Genomic DNA, 20072 nt, shown 5'->3' with positions numbered 1-20072 from the left:
TTGACAGAACCGGGCTAATATGGTCATACTTCCTGGTTCTAGTAAGAACTCTAGCTGCTGCATTTTGGACCAGCTGGAGTTTGTTTATTAAGCATGCAGAGCAACCACCGAATAAAGCATTACAATAATCTAACCTTGAGGTCATGAACGCATGAATTAACGTTTCTGCACTTGACATTGAGAGCATAGGTCATAATTTAGTCATAATTTAAAAATGCAGTTTTACAAATGCTAGAAACATGTTTTTCAAAGGAAAGATTGCTATCAAATAGGTTCCTAACTGATAACGAGGAATTAACAGAGCAGCCATCAAGCGTTAGACAGTGGTTTAAGTTATTACATGTGGAGGTTTTTGGTCCAATAATTAACACCTCTGTTTTTTTCAGAATTTAGCAGTAGGAAATTACTAGTCATCCAGTTTTTTATATCAACTATGCATTCCGTTAGTTTTGCAAATTTGTATGTTCGGGCCTCGAAGAAATATAGAGCTGAGTATCATCAGCATAACAGTGAAAGCTAACACCATGTTTCTTGATCATATCTCCCAAGGATAACATGTAAAGTGTGAAAAGCAACGGTCCTAGTACTGAGCCTTGTGGCACTCCATACTGTACTTGTGATTGATATGCTATCTCGTTATTTACTGCTACAAATTGATGACAGTCAGGTAAGTGAGATTTGAACCATGACAATGCAATTTCACTAATGCAAACAAAATTTTGTAGTCTACTCAAAAGGATGTTGTGGTCGAATAGTGTTAAACGCAGCGCTAAGATCCAGTAGCACTAATAGAGAAATACAACCATGATCAGATGATAAGAGCAGGTCATTTGTAACTGTCCAGATCTTCTGTTCAGACGTCAGACCCTTCATCTTCAAGGCTCCTCCATTTGCGAGTTCCAGACCAAGGATCTTCTCAGTGCTCAGGATTTCATCGTTCACCAGTGCTTCGTGTTCAAGTTTGTGAAACGGATCCAACTCCTTTCTTCCCACTGCAATGTGGACCGGATCAACAAGTAGAAGACGTCGCCGCTCAGACTCAGCACATGACCAGGCAGAATGTAAATATTACTCTTTCCACACCTTTCCAGAGAATGTTGGCATTACCCACTGAGCAAAGTTATGTCCAAAAGACATCTTTTCGATGTCTTTGTCACACGTTAAAAAGACGTCCACTGAGGAGCCAGAATGAAAGTTTTTATGACATCTTTTTTTTTTACGTGTTCTACACATCCGATATAGACGTTCATGGAACCTAGGTACAAGGTTAAAAACTACTTCAAATGTGTTCATTATGGACATATTTTCAACATCATTTAAGGTCTCATTAAGACATAAGTTATACTGTTTCTGGACCATCTCTGGACTAACACTCTCAGGATGCATTAAATTAAGTTTATTTCAATATAATTTCCATTTGTAATTGAAAAGCAACTCACAGTGTGTGTTTTTCCAAAAATCATGAAAATAAAAGAAACTTCACTCACACCTTTAGACAACTTAGCATCTGTAATTCACACATCTTTGGATTGTGAGGGAAACCAGATCTGAAGGAAAGACTTTCTGGCTCAGCTGGGACTCGAACCAGGAACCTTCTGCATCTCTTTCTTGGTGCTTTCTGAGGCAAGCAACACAAATAGTACATATTATCACAGTTCAGTGCCACGTTATTTACTGCAGCACATTATTTACCATTTTCTGCGGCACTCTTACGATGTGAAGGATGCAGCATGAAAGGCAGCAAGTTTGATAAACAATAGTGCTTTTATTGAAAATTTGGAGATCAACTTCAGAAGATGACTAGGCCAAAATCACCTGCTTGTATTTGTATGTGTGTGTGTGTGTGTGTGGACTTAAAATATAAATGTTAAAATATAATACTACAATAAACATTTCCTATTGTATTTTTACCCAAACATTATGTATTTTAAAATAGAGCATAATGCTAAATCTTCCTAAAGTACTTGGTGCTTCACCAAATATTTTAATATTTTAAATGTACTGTATGTTTTCATAAATAAATAAATAAACCCCACAATCAATTACATATAAAGAAGACCGTCAAATGTAAGGTAATGATCAAAGGTTAGGATGGTGGTTTGGATGAAACAACATACTTTAGATGGTTAAAATGGATTTAAAATGTATAGATCTGTCCACTGTAGTGGGCACCATACATCAGAAGGTTAGAGATTGTAGCTACAGGTTTGCTAGAGGCTGGAGAGAGCTGGAATTGTTTCCAGTAGTAGATATTTGCTGCAAAACTACTTGCCAGTAGTGAACAGTGAAGAACTGCAAACCTCTGCCAGTCTGCCACAAATTTACCACAAATTAACAAGTTTGCCAGAAAAAAATGTTTTAAAGGAAGAGAAGTGAGGAGGTATCTCAACAGCTGTTTATGACCACTATTTATTTATAGCACACGTTTAAGTTAAACTTTTAAAACTCACAGTGTATACTACAGTCGGAAGAGGTGTTAGTGAGGCCAGCAGGGAGTGCTCACCACGGGGGCACTATACTGACAAAAAGCACCATCTTTTGGATGAAATGTTAAACCGAGGCCCTGACTCTCTGTGGTCATTAAAAATCCCATGGCACTTCTCGTAAAGAGTAGGGGTGTAACCCCGGGGTCCTGGCCAAATTGCCCCCCTGGCCTTTGTCAATCATGGCCTCCTAATAATCCCCAACCACTTGATTGGCTCTATGACTTTCGCTTCTCTCCACCTGTTGCTGGTGTGTGGTGAGCGCATTGGCGCCATTGTCCTGTGGCTGCCGTCGCATCATCCAGGTGGATGCTGCACACTGGTGGTGGTTGAGGAGAGACCCCCCCTCATGATTGTAAAGCGCTTTGGGTGTACAACAATACACAATAAAAGTGCTATATAAATTCATTCATTCATTCATTCATTCATTCATACAGTCTCCAGGCTGGAATCACTGTCCCCCCCCCCCCCCACATGATTGTAAAGCGCTTTGGGTGTACAACAATACACAATAAAAGTGCTATATAAATTCATTCATTCATTCATTCATTCATTCATACAGTCTCCAGGCTGGAATCACTGTCTGGTCAACTGAGATTTGTATGAAGATAAAGGTTAGGATGATTTTTTTGCAGGATTATATTAGAACTGTTTGTTGTTTGCTTTGGGATCTGATCAGACCCAGAAACAGTGACATGTGATGTCAATATCACTCTGACAAATCAGAGCTGATTATCTGTAGAGAATAGACATCAGACCCACAGGAAAACAGAAAAATCTGAGTGAAGCCACTTACAAGAAAGCAGGTAATAGAGAGAGACAGAGAGAGGGGGAGAAATAAAGAACAAATAGAGTAAGGGAACATGGGGGGTGTTGGAGGAAACAGCCTTGTGAAAAATGTGTCATCAGCACATCTGGGCTAGCTTGCAAAACGAAGGGTAAAAACCCCTGATCTCAGCAAGGACCCCAACCAAGGCACCAATTAGGAGGTTGTGTAGCTGAACTCAAATGACCACAGCGATCATTTCCAACCTTCAAACCCTGCCAGCGTTCATAAATTTAGAGGGTGTTTCGAACCTGCAAGGTCTGGAGATACATGCAATGAAAAATACATTTCAGTACATATAGATATGATAAATGCTGAGCCAACAAAAGCGCTGTGGCCTTGGATCCCTGTGTCATGTGTTAATGATTGCCTTCCTTTACCGAGGCCTCGGGGACTAGTACCCAGATGGATGCCATTGGGTCAGTCTATGCTAAAGAAACACCAACCTGCCCCATTTACCCGTCCTCTACAGCACAATGTGACCCACCAATAAAAGAAAACAAACTAATTTCACTGCTCCTGAAATTATTACACAGCTCTCTGGAATATGTGATTGGTCAATGGTAGTATTCTGTTGTTAAGCATTTCTTTACAATGAGTGTAAACCCATTTGTATTTTGTAAATTGGCATGTAATAAGCAAGTAACTTATTTAATAATTGTATCTGCAACTCCGTAGCTTTAACAGTTTGAATTTGGTTAATTTCATGTTAGAAACTAAAACAATATATTTACAACTATATATATATACATATAAATCAAATTAAAGGTAACACTTTACTTCAGGGACCAATTCTCACTATTATCTAGTTGCTCATTAACATGCATATTACTAGAATACTGGCTGTTTATTAGAACTTATAAAGCACATATTAATGCCTTATTCTGCATGACCATGATTTAGATTCCTTAATCTGACCCCACACCTAAAATTAACAACTACCTTACTAACTATTAATAAGCAGCAAATTAGGAGTTTATTGAGGCAAAAGTTATAGTTAATAGTTAGTTAATGGAGAGAATTGGTCCCCAAACTAAAGTGTGATCAAATTAAAATGAAAATGCACAAAAATGCAATGTTTCGTAGCTTCATTTCTCCCTAACAAAATGAATCAGTCGTAGTAGCACACAAAAGCAATTTATCAACTTCTAGGCTTTAAATCACAGTCACACTTGTTTCCTGCATACTAAACATGAAGGTATTGAAAAGCAGTGTCTTATCTATGTTTGAAGGTGCAGAGTTGATACTTCTAATAACATTGTGTGCATTCAGAAGAGTAGGATTTTGTAATAAAGTCTGATTTAAACTACAAAACATTCATCGAGATTAGTCTTCTGATATGTATTTATGCTAATGTTATTATAGAATACTCTTTGTCAGAAACCCTTGTTGTCTCACAAAAGCGGTTTATATCTAAATATATTAACCTTTAAAACCTTTAACATGCATTTTTATTGAAATACGTTACTCTCTCTCAGTTTATTGTCTAAAGTCAGCAATAAGCAGGTCCAAAAAGAATCTATAGACTATCTGCATTTCCTGTCCTGACATTTTGAGGAAAGTCAACAGAATTTAAGGTTTTTAAAAGTTTTTGAGTAGAGCTTACACTTTACTCTTATTGGCAGATGAAAGCACATTCAAATTAGCCAAAATTAGATTTTGTGTTATGCACGGATTCCATGTGTGACTGATAAAGCAAGGTGCCATGTCAAGTCATGTTGTAGGTTATTTTAATTTGTATTAATTTTATATATTATCTACATGTACTAGTTCTAGGGTTTTCCTTATTCATCAAGTCATAATTCTCAAAAATGCAAAAGTATAGGATGTTCAAAAAACTGTTTTTTCTTTAATACCACATATTTTCAAACCTATTATTTATTATTTTTTCATTGTCCAAGTTGGAAAAGAAACAACCAGTCACCATTCAAAGAAACAATCATTCACCCTATAGGATATTTAAAAAAAGAACATAAGATGAAAAATGATTGGTGAATTCACCAATGTTTTCATTCATCATCATGTTCTTATAACAGAGTTTAGCAAGAACTGTAAATCATGGGGCGTGTGTCTTAAATTGTATATTCTGTTTTGAAAACTGTGTTATGTCTGTGAAATATTCAGTGGAGAGCGTAAATCTGATCTAACACTTTTCTAGCTCCTGTAGTTTTTCAGTGTTGTCTTTTGAATGGAAGGCTCCGCAATCATTTAAATGAGTGTTTTGTAATGTGCAAAAGATTGCAGCTCTGAATGTTTTAATTTTGATAAAAATGACCTGAAATGAAACTACAAGGTAACACATATAAACATTTGGTGCTTAAAGCCTTAAGGGATAGTTAACCCAAAATTAAAATCCTTTCATCACTTATTCACCCTCATCATTGTTCCAAAACCTGTGTGAATTTCTTTCTTCAAGGGACACAAAAGAAGATATTTTGAAGAATGTTGGTAACCAATGTTTGGTGGTGACCACTGAATTACATTGTGTGGACACACACACACACACACACACAAACACACACAAAACACGCTGAGATTTAGAAAGTAAGTCAGTTTTGGAATAATAAGGAGTGAATATATTTATTTATCCCTTTAAGCCCCATAAGCCCACCACTAGTACCACTCATGACACAGAGTACAGCTAGTGAAAAGAACAGTGGAATTATCATGGGAAAAAAGTCTTGTATATTTTAGTGAAAGCCATCAGGTTTCAGCACACTAATGTACATTCAAGTCATTGTCCAACCTGCTGACCTCTTGGAAGCCATGATGCCCCTTAATTAAGACTGCCACTAGCTTAGAAACCCTATATTTAATTTCATGCATGATCAGCACCTCTTTTTTATATGCCTCAGCAAGTAAAACCAAAAAAGGAGAGAAAACGAGTAGTGGTATGCAGATCTAATCATCTCTCCCTTCAACAGAGTCAAGTTAATTATCAAACAACCTGCACGTGTCGAGCACCATTTAACTGCAAATTAAAAATCAGACTCGGCTGATGGCTGAGGTTGTGTTTCTTCAAGTCGGGCATCAATTTATTCGCAGAGGGAAGGGAAGCCATAAACTAGCGGCTATTCAGAGCGTGAAAAGGAGATGCAAATTATTCTGATGCTTTCAGCAGTGAAGAAGCAATGATGCACCATTAACAGTCAATAACCCAACAGTAGCACTGTTGATAGGAGAAACTGCAGCGATAGATGAGTGGGGCTGGCCAAGAAGATCTTGAGAAGTAATCTCTCAAAGTCAACCCTGCTTACATTTCAGGAAAAAAGCCTAATCAATCAGCTGTGATAAAAATGGAGTCCAACTTTGGCGAAGAGATTGAATTTGTGAGCTCAATGAAAGGTATATTCATTATTGACATTTGGAGTCACCCTCAAACATTGCAAAAAGATTAGAGACTCTTTCTAATTCTGTATTGATTTTGCCAGCCGCACACATGGGTAAGGCTTCGAATGCAAAACTAGAATGAGAAAACCAAGCTTTCATAAACTAATTTCATGCCAGAGTTAAATCACAGGGTAGTAGTTTGGACTTGGATTAAAACTGTCAAATATTAAGGGCTAAATCAGTTATTAAACAAACTGAATGTACTAGAACGGCGTTAGAATAAAGAGAAGAGAAGGACACAAGATGTTTCATAGACATGCTTGAAGAATGGGCTTGTAACTCCAAAGAGAAAGGAAAACTTGAAATCGCATCATATGACCCCTTTAACTCGCAATTAAATTTATGAAGTTTATATCACGCAATTCTGACTTTATAACTCGCAATTGTGTGTTATAAAGTCAGAATTGCGAGGAAAAAAGTCAGAATTGCGAGTTTTTATCTCCCACTGGCCTTCCATAGAAAACCGACAAGCTAGAGCAATAAAAAAAACAAAAACAAAGCAGATTTCATTGAGCATGTGTGCAGTTTAAATGAGCTGTTGACCAGCTAAAAGAGGTCATCTATTGGAAAAAAAAATCTTAGGTCAAATAATAAAAAGACCCTAGTACTTTGAGTGGGGTTGGGAATCAGCAACTGGTTTAAAAAAAAGAATGGCTTAAAGCTTAAATTTTTAAACATGGGAAAAATAAAAATAGAAATTAAGGAACTGAAGTTAAGGAACCAAAATCAGAATAGGATAAATGACATACCATTTCCATTCTTATTACAGTCTGGTCAAAATTAGAAAACACTATGAACTGACATGAATAATAAAACTATTCTGTGACATCCAGTGAGAACTATTTATGTTTTTAAACACAAATGTTTGTTAAATTTAAGCTCTCTGATGGCTTATTCCTCATTAATTCTACTCTACATGAACATCTTTCAATAAAACTAAAGTAAAACATTCTTGCACAGTGTTAAATGTCAAATAAAGAAAGAAAGAAGAAAAATGCCTAGCAACAGCAGGCAAAAGACAACTGCAGTAAAAAAAAAAAATTTAAAAAAAAGAGACATCCTCACTTACACCGAATTTCATCATCGACACCCCTCCCAACACCCTCCAACAAACCCTATTGATCTTTTCTGGAGTCCTGTGCTGTTAGAGATCTGCATCCAGATAACACTGTACTTAAGGGCTCTTTCAGGGACTGTAATTTCTGCAGAGATGGCATAAGAAATGGAAGATATGAGGAGCACCTCCTCCACTCATTAAACACTTTCTTTAAGGTTGCATCAACTCTTGTCCTAGCAGAGCTTCAGCCAGTTAATGGCAGCTCATGTTAAACATAAATACCAGTCAAAGCCTGTATCACAGGGAAAAAGGGAGGCTGTATTATAAGGCATGTGATATATACCATACATCTTTCAAAAGAAAGCTGCTGTCTAAACCCCTGCTGCTCGAAGAAGGTGCACATCTGTTCTTGTTACCTGCTCTGGCAGGTGCAATTACATATGAATAGATCGGGTTTATAACACAAAAGGGCATCCTTATAAATTCTAAGCAGATTTAGGTTTGCCCAAAGCCATTGTTGATTAAGTCAAAATATCTCTTACACAAATTTGTCCAAATACATAAATGTACCATAAAAAAGCTAAGGTTCTGTACAACACCTCATTCAAAATCCTCTTTAATTGGAATAATTCTGTCCTCAAAACTAAAATTTCAATATCATCATTCATCAAACAAAAATATGATAATAAGTCATATTTATTAATATGATAATAAGTCATAGTTAGGTAAACAAATGAACACAATAAAACCACACTGCCCTTTTTTTTTTTTTCATGCACATGAGGTCAGTGCAAGTTAAACTTTAAAATGTATTACTTTATTACACAACTGGGCATGTTATCAATGTGTGCTTAATGAACTTTAATAATCTTTATTTCCAGGGCAATAATGCTGGAAATTTGCAACAACTTTTGTTTTGTAACCAGGACATAGCAATATCATGCAGTATGTGCAATGCCAGATTAAAGCTGTGTCCAAATATTTAACTGCTACACTGTAAAAATAATTCACAATTAAAATGTTACATGCATCTTTCCTCAAGTACAGGCAGGGTAGTCGTGGGTAATGCAATATATTCAAAAAGCTTTTAAAGTGTCACTCTATCCTTCAGCTCAATCCGGATCTCAGATGCTCATGGCAGTCAGGACTCAGGAGTGCTCTTGATGCTTAGAATTGTGGTCAACAAATACCTGCTGCTCCTGTTTTATGCATATTATAACATAAGAGCAAGCAAATTCAAATTCAGAAAAGAAGCCTTGGATCATTCTTAAGACAATGATCAACGTTTACCAGGAATTTACATTTGGCAGAATTAAAACTGACAAACACAAACATTCAAACAGGTCAATGCACATTAACAAACAGCGTTTATTAATACCATCGTTTATTAATCAACATTTCGCAAATGAGCTCACACTAAAAGTCATCTGCTTTTGAATGTCATACTATATAACAGATACTCATTATTACACTGACAAATATATAGATACAGGAATTGATTCCTGAGCTAGAGACATGCATGAAACCGAGCAGCATTATGATGAATCAGCATCGACGATCCGATTCAAACAAACAAAGCGATCCACTTTTTGTTTATGCCTACAGGAAAGACATCTGAGTAGCGTTCGAACAAAGGAAACCCTCTTTCACTCCGATATTTACCTGTCATAGATCTGTGATGGAAAGACTGTATAATAAAATAATCCATTGGCCCATTTAGATATGATTATATGAATAAAGCATAATTTCATATTGACAAACACACGCGCCCTACCTGGTGCTGAAGCGCACAGCGTCCTTATGATGAAACAGCAGCTTTGTGCTGCTGCTGCTGATGTGTGTGTGTGTGTGTGTGTGTGTGTGTGTGCGCGCGGGCGCGCGCGTCTATCCACACATTTCTGCACATCCCCCTAGCTGTCACTATAATGCCTCTAATTCACACAGGGAATCCCCATAGGCTGTGCGTCTCTGATTCCAGTTACGCTTATTAAATATGTTTATGATACACAGCAACTTGTTTACATTTTGAATAATAAATGCATGTGCGTTTATAGAACTGCTTCAGGTATATGATAGACTATATAGCCTATACAGGTGCATCTCAATAAATTAGAATGTCATGGAAAAGTTCATTTATTTCAGTAATTCAACTCAAATTGTGAAACTCGTGTATTAAATAAATTCAATGCACACAGACTGAAGTATTTTGGGGTGGTATGGAAGCCCAGGTTTCTTTGACCGTGGCCTTCAGCTCATCTGCATTTTTTTGGTCTCTTGTTTCTCATTTTCCTCTCAGGGGGTTCAGGTCTGGTGAGTTTGCTGGCCAGTCGAGCACACCAACACCATGGTCATTTAACCAACTTTTGGTGCTTTTGGCAGTGTGGGCAGGTGCCAAATCCTGCTGGAAAATGAAATCAGCATCTTCAAAAAGCTGGTCAGCAGAAGGAAGCATGAAGTGCTCCAAAATTTCTTGGTAAACGGGTGCAGTGACGTTGGTTTTCAAAAAACACAATGGACCAACACCAGCAGATGACATTGCACCCCAAATCATCACCGACTATGGAAACTTAACACATTGGTTCAATTGAGTAAGCAAAACAAATATTTATCAAAGGTGTAGCTGGCATAACTCCCTTCAGTATTTGTCTTTTTAAAGAAGCTCAAATTCTCTACAATGTTTTATGCAATCACACACACACACACACACACAACACACAATCTGTTGTCTTCATGTCAAGCAGGACTCTTAAATTGAAATAACATTGTTCCTGGTAGTTTGCCAGTGGCTTCACATCATCATCCAATCCAATCCACTCCAAGCTCTGAGAAAAGGTGCTTTAAGCAAGTGCTGCCAGTAGAGATGCTTCTATTTAAAAATTTCTGTATGATTTTTACAAAAAAAAACAAAAACCTTAATTTACATTTTAGGGCAAACTATCCCTTTAACATTTAATTAATTATGCAGAATTTTTCCAAAAATAAAGTATAGGCTTAAAAATATAACCCCTCTCAATCATCATTTAGAGTCACTGCCCTGTGTCTGTATTACCAATTTTCTTGCTGGTTTTTTTAATCACTTGACCACTTGTCTACTTAATGACTTATTTCCTGTATTTGGCCCAAGTGTTCAAGTGGGCGTGAAAACCAGAGGTGTGTATAGAACTTTTCATTACCTGATGGGACACACTTATAGTGTTATAAAAATGCAAGTGTTTCCAAAGCTTTATTTTGATTTTCAGTACTTTGCATTTTAAAATGAACTTTCACGTGTATGTTCAGTAGTCTCCATAACAGATGATGCAATTTAGTAATTGTGGTGATAAAAAGCAGTTGCAAATGTTGTACAAATCTAAACATACTCATCTTTTTCATTTCCAGAACATGATGCATGATGGGACACCGCTATGAAGCAGTGTGGATTTAGTGTGCATTAAGGGTTTTTATGACTACTTTAGATGGCTAAACTTGCTCATATATTACAGCCAGTCATCTAACTATTAGTGTAGCTGTAGATTCAATTTCATATACACAAAAATTTTATTTATACATGATAAAAAAAATAAAAAAAAGTTTACGAATCATTTGTTTCAAACCATAGACTGTAAAAAAAAAGAAGTCCGCTTCCTTCCATTATAGAAAAGTGAAGCCAAAACTAGAGACCAAGACCAGAGTGTGTTGAGACAAAAACAAGACCAAGACTTTGAGGGGTTGAGACCAAGACCAGACAAGACAAGACTATATTGAGGAAAAAGGTCTTTCTGTGACATAGAAGAATTTTTTTTTTAATTAACCAGAACAAACAAACAAAAAAACAGTATACAAAAATGTACAGTTTAATACTCAAAAACATTCCAGAGTGTACAAGCCATTGATTCATTAACAACGTATCCTCCAAAAATTTGAGAGGCTGTGGGGAGAGGCAGTGAAAGTGTAGATCTCATTTCTTAATTTTTTTTTTGTTGACAGTTTGTGGTGAATATTTAGATCTGGTGACTTTGTTCATACATTCTTTGTTTAGCTTACAGGCAGCATTTAAAAACGTCATGGCCACCTGTTGTGGGAAAATACTCACCCTTATATAAAAGTTGATGTATTTCACATATTTCCAATATTTGCAGGGAACTTACATGTTTAAAAAGTTGTTGTTAAGCATTACCTTATTATGTTTGTTGAAATTTTATGAATTTATGTTTTATATTTTTCATAATCTTCCTGTAAATGTTTTTATTTCAGGGAACATGTCACCCTTTTAGGGGTATAAATCAAGATATTTTTTACATATAGACTCTGTGGTCTATAGACATTAGACTTTGTAGCCTATCTCAGAAAATCAGTTCAATACATAAAACTCTTAGATGATAATTTATTGTCAATCATTTAATCATTAATCACTTAGTTAGCAATATTAAATTTAGTTTTAGTTCAACAATACATGGGTTTTTTTTAGGCATGTGTATATACACACATACATATGTAAATGTATCTATGAAATAAGATACTCAACAAAAATACATATGCAAACTTATGTATAAAAAGTACGAAATATATACAGTTTGCATATGTGTTTTTGTTTAGTATTGTATTTCATACATAAGGTTTTTATGGCTCATATATGCAATTCATTGCAATTCAGTGATTATTGAGAGACAAATAAACCTTCTTCAAAAGCATGTTGTGCCATATTCGACATTTACTTTTTACCATGAAAAAAAAACAACATTTTAACATAAAAAAGATAAATGTATAATCAAGAAAACCCAAGCTGTTTCAGCCCAGTACGATTACAGTATCTTGAATTATTACTAGCAATATATGTTATTTCAAGATTTTACAGCAAAAATGCTTGATATAAAAGCATGAACTATCAATCAGAGAGCAGAAGGCACAAAGTAAATTGTTTACAGAAGGTTTATCAGCAAAGCTTTGATCATGTTGATAATTTATAGGCCTTAGAAATGTGTATATCAAATATGATACAGTAGGCTAATATATTTATAAATCGACATTATAATTATTATTTAACACAATATTAAAACAAATGTTTACTGTAAGTTATGAGAGATTAAAATGTTTAACAAATGTATCTAAAATGTTGTAACCTGCATTGCCAAACAAGCATTCTATTTTCAATCAATTTATACCCCCAAAGGGGTGACATATTCTGGAGGATACAAACATTAATATAAAAAATAAAAGTATTTTTGCAATAAATTTTCAAATGTCTCTTTATGGTCTTGCCCTTTTTTAGGGTTAAACAAAAACGGTATATTCATGAAAAATATGACAAGTCTTCTTTGATTTTATAATGACAATGTTCTCCAAACTGGTGCAGTAGTCCTTAGTCGGTTGAAGAAAATGAATAAAATTTGTCTTGGATCCTGACAATATATAAAAATTATTTAACTTGAATATAATATAAGTTTTCCTTCTAATTAAATTTTCCATTTTCATCCAAAAATCTTTGTCTATACAGTTACAAAACAGATTGATAATAGATTATTTTTCTATTGAACAAATCACAGGAATAATCAAAAATCTAAATTAAATTTCTTTTATCTGGATATATATATATATCACAGTAAGCTTTTATGAGTAGCTGCTTCACCTGTTATAATATTCTTAATATGTTTACAACTATATTTAAGAATATCAATGTCTCCTAGAAACATGCTGTCTTATATAACATATATTGAGTCACTTCCACAAGCTCTTACAAACTGTATAACTTGTTGGGGAATGGCGTCAAATACAATGGCATACTCTTTTGACGTAACTGGAAACCCAAATTTATCCAAGAATTCACTATAAGTTGATAAATTACCATTTAAATGTAAAAGTACACACTTTAAAAAAAAAAGATTTAAAACAATATAATTTTTATATCAACTTGAGAAGATAGATCTATTTTTATATTGAATACATTTATTATTCTGAACAATATATTTATTTGTGGAAAAATTGTGCTTAAACACCAGAATTTAGGCCAATAAAGCTTCTTTGTGAAATTTAGCTAATTTCACAGGCAGTTTATCAATTATAAAATCACATCTCAACACACCCATCATGCTAAACACATATTTTGGAAATGTATACCACATGCTGTCCTTTTCTTTCATGAATTTAATTAACAAAGTAACCTTGAATTAGTTATTTAAAGTTTCAAAACTAAGTACAGATAACCCACCTTTGCTCTTTTGTTTACATACCATTTCCTTCCTCAAATAATGTATATTCCTCCATAAAAAAAATAAAAAAACACATTATATGGCATATCTGAAGCTAAAGACATAAACAGATATTAAAACAATAGTATTGTCGTCAGCCAAATGGCATTTTCTTATACCTTCGTACTCAGCTTTTTTTAAAAATTTTATATGTAGTAGGGTCATAATTTGTGTAATAGAAACAAAAATAAAGACAAAGGGCTACCCTGCTGTATACCTCAATCAATCTCAAATCTACCATTTGTACCCATTGATAATTTAACTGAACTATTGCATCCATTGTAGATAGTTTTAACAGCTATATGGAAGTATTCTCCATGATTGTACATGTTTTGTGAATGTGGTAACAGATATGATGATGTCATTGACAGGGGGCGTGGCTTCTAGCAGTGTTGAGCCCACCCACAAGAAGGGGCCAAGTTAAAATCTTGTTTACAAACAGTAATAGATCATTTTTGCAGAGTGCACCTTTAACTTGCCATTCTTGCTCAATGACTAGCAACGTGTCTGCAACTCTGCATAGCCTCACATGACGTGTGATGCCTGCACGAACAATGTGCGTGGAGGTATGCAAATACATAGGAAGACTGAAAGGTAGGCCACCCTATCATTGCATTCATACTGCAATGATTGGATGAACATTTTAATGACCTGAGTCTTCAACAGAGAATGTTTATTTTATTATTATTTTTTTTTTTTATAATTTAGAAAAATTCCATTATTGCTATCAGGATGTGAAGAGACTTTTTCAACCAACAATTAAAAAAGAAAAGAAAAACACTGCCTATCCTACCTGTAAGGCATGCAAATAAGCACTTCCAGAATCTTCAAATATAAATGCTTTTATTTTTATACAAAGCATTAGCATTCATGCAATAAACTATAAACTAAAATAAAAAGTTTAAATATAAAACCATTGTAAATGTGGAAATACATGCCTGCACAGAGATGAAAATACATAGAAAAATCAATAGCCCTCCATCCTTATTAATAGTTTTTTTGTTTCCCCAGAATTAGTTTTTGGTAAGATCCAAAGGGGGAAAAAAAGTTCAAGAAGCATTTTTTGCAGGGTTTACAGACAATATCTCACATTTAAAGTTTTACTTTGACAGCTGACAGTTGTAAAAATTACAGTAAATTACATTAAAAAAGTTATCAACCATGTTAAATTTAGTATTTCCTCAACCCTAAATGCCCTTCTTCTTGGATGAGAATTCATTAGCACCTAAAGACAGATTTTGAACCATCTTTTTGGACCACCTAATCTACCCTAAACATACGTTTGTCTATGTTTGTACTGTAATGTTGTATGCAACAGGTCCTTTCAGAGTGAAGCCCAGGTAAAAAGTGACATTCTCATTGTTGTGGGGTACTGAGGATGTCTTCAGAGCTGGGATATAAAATTTCATTCCTTTGGGACCCTCCAGAAATACCTTCTCATCTTCCATCCAGCCTGTGACACATTTCAGCAATTTAGAAATGTCTGGCATTTTCCATACTTCTCCACTGAACCATTTCAGCCGTTTTTCTGAAACTGAGAACATTTTTGTGATTGTTTCAAACTTACTCTTGTGGACAAATTTTTCAAAACCAGTCCCATTGCTCAGGAAGAAATGAGTGTAGATCCTCTTTTTCCTTGGAGGGATGTCTTTCAATTTCTTGTCATAGAGTCTCTGGAGGTGTTCAATAGCAGAGAGCACAGTCTCATACTTGTGTTCTTTCTCTGCTTCTGTGTCATGTTCTTCTGGCCAGAAAAGTAAGACGAGCAAGAAAAGAGTACTTGGTAAGCATCTCTGTTTCTCTCTAGGAAATTGGTCACTCAGACTTTGTAGATCCTGAAATGCAACCAGCTTGGGAGACTGAGTTGAGAGACAACTTAAAGCAAAGTGTGACGCTATGTAGTTGACAAGGTCCGCTTGTGGCATTTGCGCCCCCATCGGATTGCTTGGGTAAAGTGAAATAATTTGCTCCAGAACCATGACAGGACTTTCTGGTTTGTTAAGACCACAACAATCTTTCTGGTTTGTTAGAAGGGAAAAAATGGTTGTGATGTTTCCCCCACCGTGATGATAAATCATCATGCGTTTCATGACAGGAGTAAACTTCCCTTCGTTTTGATCTTTACTTCGAGAAACACCACTAAAGTATTTACCATAAGCAGAAGACTTATTCACCAGCCAGTGCATGGGGTACTTTGTGGTCCTCTCAACAGTCTCAGATGTCTTCTCCTCATCGGTGTTCAGGTCAGTCTGGAAGTAACTCAAGTCTTCTGAAATCCATTCTAGCGCCTCCAGTATAATTTTTTGGATGTTTTTCAGCTTCCCATGAAAAATTTCCCATGGTATTTCTACCTCGGCAGGCATATAATCTGTGAGGAGGTATTTTATGCATCGGGAATGATTTCTTCCTGAGAACGCATCAAGAGAGGAAATCAGCTTTAGCAATTCGCATCCTACTTCTACTACTCCAAAAAAGCCAGCATTGTTAATGGTCTCATTGTCTTCAACTGCTGCTTTCTCACATTCCTGAAAACATTCAATAGCCTTTAGTGCTGTTTCCAAAGCATCTACTACATTTTCAGGTGTTTTTTCAGTTTGCTTCATGGCTTTAAATTTTGCTGTGAACCATTGCCTGTACACCTGACCTTTGGTATCAAGAAAGTAAGAATTGTTTGGCCTTTTCGCAACAGCAGTCTTTGCCCACTGTTCTGCTTCTTCAAATCTGTCATGTTTGTAATTGAGTCGAGCCAGCTGTTGAGCAAAAAATGCATCCTCATGAAAACGCTTGTAAGCCGCCTTGAGAAGCTCAATAGCTTTATCTGGACACTCTTTCTCTCTCACATGCTCAATTAGGGGAGAGAAGAAGGTGTCCATTTTATCACCTTTACTGATCCTGCGGCGTGTCATGAACAGATCTCGCAAGAACTTCATGTACTGATCTTTACCAAACCTGTGCTCAAAGAGCACATCGTTGTTGAGAAGATCCAAAGCGAGATCACTTTGTTGTTGCTTGTCACCCAGAAGTTGATGGAGTAATTCCTTTGCAATCAGCGGATGAATGATTCTGATCAACTTAATGTAGGTTTTTTCATCCCTCAAGTGTATTAAGACCAATCTAGCTTGCTCACTCAGAGAAGTCTCAAAGGCATGTTGTCTAAATCTATCCAAATGAATGGAAAGACCCAGGAGAGCTTCGCAATGTGACTGAGAGATGAATGAGTTCTGCACGTAAGTGTTGAGCAATGCCACATACAGAACAAGCTTAGTAACAACAGACTTGATATCAATGCCTTGCAGTAAATGCTTGACAAACTGCTTCACATATTCAATAATTTTGTGGCTCTCAAATTCCTCACTCATCAGGACAAATGTTAGAATGAATTCTGGCTTGAACTGTTTTTCAAGGCTTCGTCGTTTTTTGGAAAACTGCTTTTTTTCTGTCTCTGAAAGCTTATGAGTAATAGAAACATTGTGTTGAGGTGATTCCTTGCACATTTTTTCTGGATTGTGAGATCTCCTACAACTTAGCAGGATGAAGCAGAGAGTTCCACGTGCTATTTTCTTGGTATTGACGGCCACTTCCAATTCATACTTGACATCTTCTAAATACTCTTGATCACAGTCTTCAAACAGCAGAAGTACAGGGAGGCATTTTTGGGGATCTTTTTCTTCATATTCTCGAAGCCAAATGGCATCTTCTGAAACAACTGATGCTGAGTATGAAGGTTTTACAACTGCACAACTTAGATCTCTTCGGTTATTCCACAGTACCTGCCTTGCCACTGTACTACCACCACTGCCCGGATGATGGTACATGTTGATGCAGCTGATGGGTGCCCGGTCCAAACTCCAACATAGACAGTCTTTCACCAGACTGTTGACTTCATTGTAAGCATCTCTTTGAATAACCTCTCCAACTATTTTTTGATCCACAAGCCAGAGATTCATCCAAGTTACTTTTCCTCCATGGTAAAACTGCTGCTCAATATTCTCTTTTTCAGATTCAATGACATCAGGACTTGTTTCTTCGCAGTGGTTTAGACTCAAAATCTCCAAAGAACATCTCATTTCCTCCTCTCGAGTATCAAGGAAACACTCTCCTTTTACATGGATCGGTAATCGTTTCATTGTCCGTGTAGTGGTAACAACAAAAAATCAAATCTTTGCAGATCCTTCTCCTGAAGTCAGTTGGTAACCAGTATGTGCCATTTTTCCTTGTCCAGTATTTTCTTTCCACCCGTTATGAGCATGATGAGCTTTTTTCCCAGGTTCTGGCACAGATCTGGTGCTGAGAAATTATTCCTTCTCTCTGCCTCTTCTCTCTGAGCATCCCTAAAACTGATGTGTTGGTAGAAGTCACTGAGGTCAGCCACTGGTTCGGTTTTAGAACCCACTCTGCGAAAATAAGTGTTCTTCTCAAGCTGAACTTTGTTTGCCTTCTCATTGAAATTTGGCAAGCTAACAGAGAACATCCTATTCTTGACTATGCTAACTGCTGGCTTAATATCAACCTCCACAACGTAGAGTTCTTCGTTGCTGTTTGAACAGACTACTTGAACAAACTGAGGTTCACCAATACATAATCGTACAAGTTCCCTATCAGAGCTAGAGAAACTCCTCTCTATGTAATCTAATGCATCACAGTATACATCTTTTTCCTTAACAGGAATACCAGTGATTTCACCATGTACGTAACCAGTGTCACCTCTACTGTCCATGACACCAAAATGTATTGTGCCATTTGTACGAACATTCATACAACCTGTAGCAAATTTCAGCACTTCCTTTGCAAACTTGGCCTGTAGTCTTTGGCTGTTCAGTGTTGCAGCAATGGCAAATGACTTATACTCATGACATGGACAAATAAAATCAACAACCCCTGATTCTGGTAAGAGTACACTGTTTTTGACATATGTAAAATCAACACCTTTCATATCAAAAGGTCGTAGTTTTGAATCTCTCTTTGTTGTTACCATAGGCACAAAATCTTCTTTATGCTCTTCCTTGATGTCGGCTGTTGTGTCAAGACTTTTAATTGCACTTGCTCCATGGTCATTTTTTCCAGAAGTTTGTTTGTGTAAATGTTGGCTCCTGGCTTTTTGTGAATTTACTAACTCGTCTCTTTTTTTGATTATCAAAAGCGCAGGCCCAGATTTCAGTCCAATCTTTTTTTCCAGATATTCTTCTGAGAGTTCACAAAGGATCCGGCCATCTACTTCCTCTTCATGAAGTTTTTTGATGTTTGTTTCTTTAACTCCTATTGACCTTAACCAATTGCTCACCATAGACTCAGTCCATGTCTCCAGTGGAGGATCCTCTGGCTTTTCTGCAAACCAAAAATAGTTTAAAGTGAGATAAGTTTATTTAAACAACTTTAAAACAATGACTGTACTGAAAAACAACTTTATACTTGCCCATTGTTTAATGGCTTCTAGTGATAATTCACAGTACAAACTCAAACATCATAACATTGCGAACCTTGAAAAACAGAAATTACACTGTTATAGCAGAGACATTTTGAAGCCATGAACAATACATTTATCTGCATTTTGTCCAGCAAACATTACATTACATAAATAAATACATTACATTAACATTACATTAAATAAATGTTCAACACAGGGTGTAAACACAGAAAGTTGCTTTCATTTAACTGTTTATTGCTAATGCATCACATCTGCAAAGCAACAGGACTATACAGTATAAATTACTGGCTTACATATTTTACATATAACTCTAACAAGAACTTATATGTTAATCTTAAATATTTCATCATGTTAAAAGTATGTGGGAAACACAAATGGGGGCATAAATAAAATGCCCAATATAGTTTATTTTTATGGATGGGTTTAGGCCTGGGTGATAAAACGGTATCGATATTTAACAACGGTACACCATCATCGATAACGATTAGGGATGTAACGATAACCGCGAGCCGGTTGAAAATCGATTCAAATATGTGACGATTCAAATCGGTTGAGATGCTAAACAAATAGCGATTCAATTAGGGGTAGGAGTTTATATGAATGTATATCTGAGGGGAACTTACTGTCTTTAGAAAAGTTTAGATGGTATTTTTTCTTTTCATCTTGC

General features: G+C 36.0%; 3 protein-coding genes across 3 annotated transcripts in view; all 3 read right to left on the bottom strand.

Moving 5' to 3' along the window:
- LOC107739593 (transcription factor MafG-like) overlaps nt 1-1567 on the bottom strand; it is a 6718-nt gene extending 5151 nt beyond the window's left edge. The window contains exon 1 of the mRNA XM_016552109.1: nt 1490-1567. The gene's annotated coding sequence lies outside the window, so the exon portion shown is untranslated. The remainder of the gene's footprint in view (nt 1-1489) is intronic.
- A 13306-nt stretch (nt 1568-14873) lies between these two features.
- LOC107737928 (sterile alpha motif domain-containing protein 9-like) lies at nt 14874-18107 on the bottom strand. The gene is made up of 2 exons (XM_016549947.1): nt 15548-18107; nt 14874-15433 (listed from the first exon to the last, which is right to left on the bottom strand). Exons 1-2 carry the CDS (start codon nt 18105-18107, stop codon nt 15267-15269), a joined length of 2727 nt encoding a protein of 908 aa, XP_016405433.1. The 3' UTR covers nt 14874-15266.
- A 39-nt stretch (nt 18108-18146) lies between these two features.
- LOC107737081 (sterile alpha motif domain-containing protein 9-like) lies at nt 18147-18761 on the bottom strand. Its single transcript, XM_016548846.1, has one exon. The coding sequence runs from the start codon at nt 18734-18736 to the stop codon at nt 18164-18166; it is 573 nt and encodes a 190-aa protein (XP_016404332.1). The 5' UTR covers nt 18737-18761; the 3' UTR covers nt 18147-18163.
- Between the last annotated feature and the right edge of the window lie 1311 nt (nt 18762-20072).

This window comes from Sinocyclocheilus rhinocerous, unplaced genomic scaffold, assembly GCF_001515625.1.
Source record: "Sinocyclocheilus rhinocerous isolate Xijiao unplaced genomic scaffold, SAMN03320098_v1.1 scaffold2990, whole genome shotgun sequence".
In the NCBI taxonomy this organism is placed as follows: domain Eukaryota; kingdom Metazoa; phylum Chordata; class Actinopteri; order Cypriniformes; family Cyprinidae; genus Sinocyclocheilus; species Sinocyclocheilus rhinocerous.
Note: the sequence above shows the minus strand (reverse complement) of the source record. Positions and strands in the feature narration are given on the sequence as shown.

Excerpts from the sequence above, each read along its gene's own strand:
- LOC107737928 (XM_016549947.1), bottom strand. The coding sequence starts at position 18,107 with ATGAAACGATTACCGATCCATGTAAAAGGAGAGTGTTTCCTTGATACT. Across the intron at positions 15,434-15,547 it reads TGAAAAATTTGTCCACAAGA|GCTGGATGGAAGATGAGAAG; the intron begins GTAAGTTTGAAA and ends AATGTGTCACAG.
- LOC107737081 (XM_016548846.1), bottom strand. The coding sequence starts at position 18,736 with ATGAATGTTCGTACAAATGGCACAATACATTTTGGTGTCATGGACAGT.